At 43.0% G+C, this 7,809-nt stretch overlaps 1 protein-coding gene across 1 annotated transcript; it reads right to left on the bottom strand.

The window, feature by feature from the left end:
• Window positions 1-1,635: 1,635 nt before the first annotated feature.
• LOC133750499 (MAP/microtubule affinity-regulating kinase 4-like) lies at window positions 1,636-3,402 on the bottom strand. Its single transcript, XM_062180087.1, has one exon. The coding sequence runs from the start codon at window positions 3,400-3,402 to the stop codon at window positions 1,636-1,638; it is 1,767 nt and encodes a 588-aa protein (XP_062036071.1).
• Window positions 3,403-7,809: the final 4,407 nt, after the last annotated feature.

Below are 7,809 nucleotides of genomic sequence, written 5' to 3'. Positions count from 1 at the left end.
GCAGGCATGAATCCTGAGGACTGGATACTACAAACCAGCCACAGAAAGACAAACACCAAGGACAGGCAGTTAAGATGCCTGCGTACCATGTCAGAATTACTGGGTTTCACTCTCAGCTCTGGCTCCTGACTCCAACTTTCTCTGTTGCAGACAGGAAAGTAGCAGCTGATGGCTCATGTGGTAGGGTTCATTTCATGCACATGAGAGGCCTGAATTGAGTTCCCAGCTCCTGGCTTCAGCCCAGTCCAGTAGTTGCCATTATAGGCCTGCAAGAAGTGAACCAGCTGATGGGAGCTCTGCCTGTCTCTCTGCCTCTCAAAGAGCAAATACAATGAAATTTGAAAGAGAGAGCAAATACTGCATAATGCTTGAGACAGAGTTGTCCCATTCATTGAGACAGGAGTAGACCTGGGGGTGCCAGAGGCTGGGAAAGGGGGTTGGGAGTGTTTCATGTGGAGTAGAGGAGTGGTGGTGATGTCCACACAACCCTGTGAATGCTCTTCATGCCACTACTGCATACTTAAAAAGGGTTAACATAGTAACATTTGTGTTTTGTACTATTAGCATAATTTAAAAGGTAAAAGAATTCCCCCACCCCAATATCTATCAATGCAGACCAAAGTTACTCAATTTGACTATAGCTGCCAATACTAGGCTGGGCTTGACAGTGACCCCAGACATCACATACCTAAGTGGGCCACTGGGGCCAGCAGCTGCCAGTCATCCCCCAAGCAGCCAGTGGCCCCTGCACACAGCCCAAAACAGGATGGGAGACTATTTGAGTATAACCTGAGAGCCCAGTACATTCATGCTAGAAGGAAGGCTTATCTTCCACACGTACCTGGGCATGGATGCATCCAAGCAGGGTTTCCCTGAGCAAGCACATGGCTGGATTTGTCATCCCAGAAACTCGACCTCACTGTGTCACAAGGAATTTCAGAGCCTCCTCCCCAACTTTTTAGTGGTAACCAGGGCTCAGAATATGAGAGGTACTTGCCCAGTACTACACACCTTGTAGACGTGAAGGCAAGGTTTGTACAGCTCTTGGAAGTCCCAGGGCCTGGTCTCTTTGTTCCTTTTTTCTACTTTTTATGGAATCAAGGAGATGTTTATGCATATGGTTCTGTAAGTTCTGTTGAATGCACAGAGTGTGGCTCTGTCCTCAGAATCCAGATAGACAAAGGCCCCTGAGGCTGGCACTGTGCCCCAGTATGTTATGCTTCTTCTAAAGGAGCTTCTATAGTAAGTCCTTATAAATGGATACATTCACTACAGCATTTCAGTGTCAGATGTCTGTTTCTCTGGTGCCTAGCAAATGGTCATGGATGCTAACCAATAAAAATGCTATTCTGCTGTCTACTTGAACCATGGGACAACCGAGGAATGTCACTGACCTGACCACTGAAGTGAGGTTATGCTCACCTGATCAGCTGCTAAGCACAGGAGACACAGGACCTGGTGGTGTGGTCTGGTCTGACGCCTGATCCTAGTTCCTCCTATGAGACCCATTGCCTTCACTCCCTGCCTGTTATTTCTTACTGCCTCCCCACAATCCCTCCTCCCAGACAGGGATCATAACTTCCTCTTGGGCATTTCCAGTGCATGAAGCTATGGGGCCACCTTTCTCCTCTGAATTCAGAGGTCTTCCTCTGGGTCTGGCAGGATACAGCACACCCGCAGAAGGCAGTTCACGATCCTCCTGCAGACCCCCCAGCAGCCCTTGCTCTTGGCAGCTTTAACAGGCGAGGTCCCCGCCTCCTCGTCCTGTTGGTTTTCTGGGAGGCTCTCGTTCTCTGCCACTCCCTGGGAACAGCTCCTGTCTGCTAAGTAGCCCTTACTGCTGCTGGAGCTGATAGTGGCTATGGAGGACAAGGAGCTGTTGTAGCTGAGGACTGGCCCAGGAATGTAGGTCCTCCTCCTTATGACAGGGTGGGGACTCTCTGACCTGCGGTCCTCACTGTTGCTGGTGTTGAGAGTGGACACAGAGGACACGGGGTTGTTGTACCTCAGGACTGGGTGAGGAGTGTGGATCATCATCACACCAGGTGGGGAACCGTCCATCCTGCGGGCTCCATGGCAGGCATTTAGCCCTGATGACTGGTCACCTTCGGGCAGCACTGGGGACATGGCACTGGCTTGCAGACTAGGTGTCAGGGAGGCTGCTTTATGGCTCAGCTGAAAGCCCAGCTCCACCAGGTAGCTTTGGGCCTCAGCATCCTCCGGAGATGCTAGAAGCTCCACTTCAGTGAGCTCAGGTCTTGCTGCTCCACTGAAGCCCTCCTGGGATTTCCCCCAGCTCAGAGCAGGGCACCAGCAGCCATCCTCCTCCTCACGGCCCAGCTGGAAGAGGAGGCCTGAGGGGTATTTTGGACCTTCAGTAGCATGCGAAGGACCTGGGAACCCCATGTACATTTCACTTCCTCCTCCTCTGAGGTAAGCCTTTAGCTGGGCTTGTCCCCACAGGGGGCCATCCTGTTCTTTGAGGCCCTCCTGAGAGCTCAGGCTCTCCACACTTCCACTGATGTCCTCGTCTTCAGTTGAACTCAGAGACTGTTCGGCTGCATCTTCACTCAGTTTGGGCCCTTTCTGCTCCATGTGGAGCCACTTGTGGCCCATAGCATCTGCCACCGTGGGCCTCTTAGCAGGGTCACAGGTCATCAGCCAGTCCAGCAGCTGCTCCAGTTCCCCGCTTATAGAGGAGGGGATTTGGTAAGACCCAGCCAGGATGGCTTCCTTCAAGTACGCAAAGCTGTCCCCTTCAAAGGGCAGCCACCCTTTCACCATGGTGTATAGGAGCACACCCAGGCTCCACACATCAGCCTTGTACCCGTCGAATTCCTTACCTAGGAATTCTTCCGGGGCACAGTATTCGAAGCTGCCACACAATGAATTGAGTTGTTGGCCTTCTGTCAGCCTCTTGCTTAAGCCAAAGTCAATTAGTTTAATACACATGTTTCTGTCCACAAGGAGATTTTCTAATTTTATATCTCTGTGGACAACATGCTGCTTATGGCAGTATTCCACTGCTTCTAGGGTCTGACTGAAATAGTAACACGCTTCTCCTTCCTCAAGGTGGCCACGCACCGCCACTAACTTTCCAAGGTCCCCCACGCTAATATATTCCATAAACAGGTAGGCTCTCTCTGCCGTGTATTCTACCTGCATTAGCTTTACAATATTAGGGTGATGCAGAGAATTCATAATCTCTGCTTCCACCCTTGCTTGTGGGAACTCAGAGGAATCCCCGTGCCCTCTGGCAATGATCTTCACAGCGAACACAGTCCCACTCTCAATATGGCGGGCCAGCTTCACCTTGCCGAAGCTGCCCTTGCCAAGGGTTCTGAGGACATCATATCCCCGGAACACCTCCTCCTCTGTGTGGGAGGATCTGTCACCACTCATTGTGGGGATATCTTGGTATCTAGTGTACTGGGAGTAACACTGGCTAGTCTCCTATAGCACCTACGGTGACCTGGCAATCCAATGAGAAAGAAACAAATGAATAAGTCAATATGTTAATACTACTAACAGGTAACACTACATTTACTATACTACAGACTAATTCTATTCACTATACTCATGTTACTAATATAACAAGAAAAAGAGAAAAAGAAAATATATTTAAATTAAATACACAGAGATAAAAAGAGAAAAAATTGAGTTGGGGGAAGAAAACTAAGAATAAAAAATAAAAAAATAAGCTCTTAAAGAACAAATAGACAAAAAAACTGCATATGAACTTCACTGTACTAATCAATAAGATGAATTCTAAGTCACTATGTGATATTATGAACACAACAAGAGAAATCAAAAAAGGAATGAGATTTTTAAATAAAATACACACAGATAAAAAGCAAAAATTTGAGGGTGAGAAAAGAGGAAAAAAAAAACAGAACAAAATAAAGAGCACTGAAAACAACAGACAAAACGACAGTATATAACTACACTAATTATTAAGATTAATGCTGTTCACTATGCTAATATTTTGAACAAACAGTATATATGAATTACCCTCTACTAATCATTAATTCAAACAAAATAATCAAGCGACAAAACAAAAACATGAAAAACCATAACTGAAAGTAAAACACCAACTCTTATAAATAAACTTACAATACTAATCCTCCTATGTAAAGTGATTACAGATGAGAAAAAAATGAAAAAGTTGAGATACACAAAAATGAACAATTAGAAAATGAAAAAAGAAAATAAATAGAAGAAATGACAAGAGATATCAAAAAGAAATGAGATTTTTAAATAAAATACACACAGATAAAATGCAAAAATTGGTGGGGGAGAAAAGAAGAAAAACAAAAAAACAACAAAATAAACAGCACTAAAAAGAACAGACAAAACAACAGAATATGAAGTACACTAATTATCAAGATTAATTCTATCCACTATGCTAATATTTTGAACATACACTATATATGAATTACACTATACTAATCAGTGATTCAAACAAAATAATCAAAAGTGACAAAACAAAAACAAATGAATGAAATAAACATGATAATAAATAAATAAATAAATAAAATGACAGAAACAAATGAATAAGTCAACTAACAGGTAACACTACATTTACTATACTACAGACTAATTCTATTCACTATATTATATTACTAACATAACAAGGAAAAGAGAAAAAGAAAAGATATTTAAATTAAATACACAGAGCTAAAAAGAAAAAAATTGAGTGGGGGGAAGAAAACTAACAATAAAAAATAAAAAATAAAGCTCTTAAAGAACAAATAGACAAAAAATAACTGTATATGAACTTCACTGTACTAATCAATAAGACCAATTCTAATTCACTATGTGATTTTATGAACACAACAAGAGAAATCAAAAAACAAATGAAATTTTTAAATAAAATACACACAGATAAGAACCAAAATTTGTGGGGAATGGGGAAGAAAAGAGGGGAAAACAAAATTTAAAAAAAGAATAAAAGAAACAGCACTAAAAAGAACAGACAAAACTGAAGAGCCAAAGTGACTCTATTTTGTTTCTTTTTTTTTAGGTTTTTTTTTTTTTTTTGACAGGCAGAGTGGATAGTGAGAGAGAGAGACAGAGAGAAAGGTCTTCCTTTTTGCCATTGGTTCACCCTCCAATGGCCGCCGCGGCCGGCGCATCTCGCTGATCCGAAGCCAGGAGCCAGGTGCTTCTCCTGGTCTCCCATGGGGTGCAGGGCCCAAGCACTTGGGCCATCCTCCACTGCCTTCCCGGGCCATAGCAGAGAGCTGGCCTGGAAGAGGGGCAACCGGGATAGAATCCGGCACCCCAACCGGACTAGAACCCAGTGTGCCAGCACCGCAAGGCGGAGGATTAGCCTGTTAAGCCACGGCGCCGGCCATGACACTATTTTGAAACAATAAAAATCAGCCTCTGTTTCCCATAACAGACCCGAGTCCTTGTACGAGCAGGCATTCAGGAATTCGGGAGGTATCAAAGCTTAGCAAGGACAGCTAGGCCTCAGCAGACCAAGGGCAGCTCAGTAGAGACTACCAAATGAGGTAACTTCCTGAACCCAAGCCAAATGGAGACCCCCCCACCCTGCCCAATCACAAAAGGCCCCTTACCTTAAGTCCTTCCTGATGTTCTCCCCTTTAAAAGTGTCCCCAAACAAAGACCTGGGCCTTTCCTCCTTCCTCGCTGCACCGGTTGGTTGGATGAGGTCCCTGTCGCGGCTTGTACCTTTTAATAAAAACCTTGCTTTCGGATTTCACTATGATTGGGTCGATGATAGGTTCTTGGGGAATCTACTCATCTGGGCATAACAAAAACAACAGTATATGAAGTACACTAATTATTAAGATTAATTCTATTCACTATGCTAATATTTTGAACAAACACTATATATGAATTACACTATACTAATCAGTGATTCAAACAAAATAATCAAAAGTGACAAAACAGAAACATGGAAAACTGTAACAGAAAGTAAAACACCAACTCTTATACCTAAACTTACAATACTAATCCTCCTATGTAAAGAAAGTGATTACAGATGAGAAAAAGAAGGTGAGATACACAAGAATTCAAAAATTAGAAAATGAAAATGGAAAAGAAATAGAAGAAATGACAAGAGAAATCAAAAGAGAAATGAGGAGATATTTAAATAAAATAAAAATGCACAGATAAGAAGTAAAAGATTGTGGGGGAAGGGAGAGGACAAAATGAACAGAACAATAAAAGAACAAAATAAACAACACACTAACAAGAAATAGACAAAAGAGCAAAAACAACAAAATATGGAAAAACACGTAGCTTTGTCCAAGTCTCACTGGTCAGCATCCAACTGCTTCCTGGAAAAAACGGACAAAATCCTCTGCCCAGCCAGGGATTCCAACAGGCAGTTGGAATGACATCACAGTGTTCCTTCCAATGTCAGAAATGGACCAATCACAGCTGGGGATACTCCACGGCAGTTTCCAGAAGTATCTGTCCATTTGATTAAAGAGAAAGTACCCCCAAAAGATCTTTGCTTAGGTTAGTGATAGAAATTGATATTTATTTTTTTGCAAAATTAGCACATGTAGAATGTCCCAATTGCCTCTTAAAGTCTACACCCCAAATAGCCTTTCCTTTCTCTGTAACATTGGAGTGATAGGTCCCAACATGATGGGACCACTTTCCTGGCATCATGACACTACCACAAAACGTTCTGTTGCCTGTGACAGCTCAGATGCGTTGCTCATATCTGTAGAGCTGAGAGGGAGGTATCTTCCATCATTTCTCCTATGTTCATGAGCAGATTGCTCATTGGAATCCCTGGAGGTCCACAAGGCAGTGGGCTGATGTGGTGCAGTGCAGAAGGAAAAAAAAAAAAGCGCAAACTGAGGAATCTGTAGCCTGCAGAGCTATGCTTCAAATTGTAGGGAGAAAAGCAAGACATTCCTAGAGATTTCAGTGCTTTTTTTGCTATTGTAACAAGACCCTGTCTTGGGTATTTGAAAATTTTCACATTGTTCTCAAGGCTTGGAGAGTAAAATTGAAGACCAGCAGATCCAGTAACTTGAAAGGGCTCACTTTCTGCTTCTCTGTTGGTGCCATCATCAAAAAATTGGTAATGAAATGGAAGGATGGAGGCCTGCTATTTACCATATGTGTCAGAGTTGAAAGGGAGCATTGTACCCCTTTAAATACACGAGTATGACTGAGTTCAACATCCAAACATTAGGAAAAAGATGGCCCCTTTTTGAAGTGTCCTCACAAGGTGGAAGAAGTGAATGGACCCTTCCAAAGTCCTTGCAGAAAGTCCCTCATCCTGGGTCTTGTGTTGAGGTGCACTGGGTTAAGCTGCACTCTGCATGCCAGCATCCCTCTACGTGCACCACATTAAGCTGCTGTCGGCATCTCTCTATGTGCGCTTTAAGGATTCAATAAGTTGGGGGGCTAGGGAATGATACAATGAAGTTTGTGGTTTAGGAAAATTCCTCTTGGGATGTTAATACAGAACCTATAGGTAAAACCTCTTCAAGACTGGAGCCACTAAGAGGCCCTGAAGCGATAAAGATCTAGAGTCTAGGTCACAGACCCAACTGATTGAACAGAGGGAATGAGAGAGTTGGAAGCCTCCAAGATGACTCTTCTAAAATGATTGAAAAACACAGAAGTGCACCTTAGAGAACTCTGTTTTTGAGAATGAATATTTATGAATATCCATAATGAAGAAGAAACTCAAGGATCTAAATAACAAAAAATTATCTGATTATAAAATGGGCAAATAACCTGTACATATATTCTCAAAATAGGATTTACAGCAACCTACAAGTATATGGAAAAATGTACAATGTCACTAGTCAT

This window comes from Lepus europaeus, chromosome 21, assembly GCF_033115175.1.
Source record: "Lepus europaeus isolate LE1 chromosome 21, mLepTim1.pri, whole genome shotgun sequence".
NCBI lineage: Eukaryota > Metazoa > Chordata > Mammalia > Lagomorpha > Leporidae > Lepus > Lepus europaeus.
Note: the sequence above shows the minus strand (reverse complement) of the source record. Positions and strands in the feature narration are given on the sequence as shown.

Bases quoted from the DNA above. Each gene is read 5' to 3' on its own strand.
- LOC133750499 (XM_062180087.1), bottom strand. From the start codon at position 3,402: ATGAGTGGTGACAGATCCTCCCACACAGAGGAGGAGGTGTTCCGGGGA.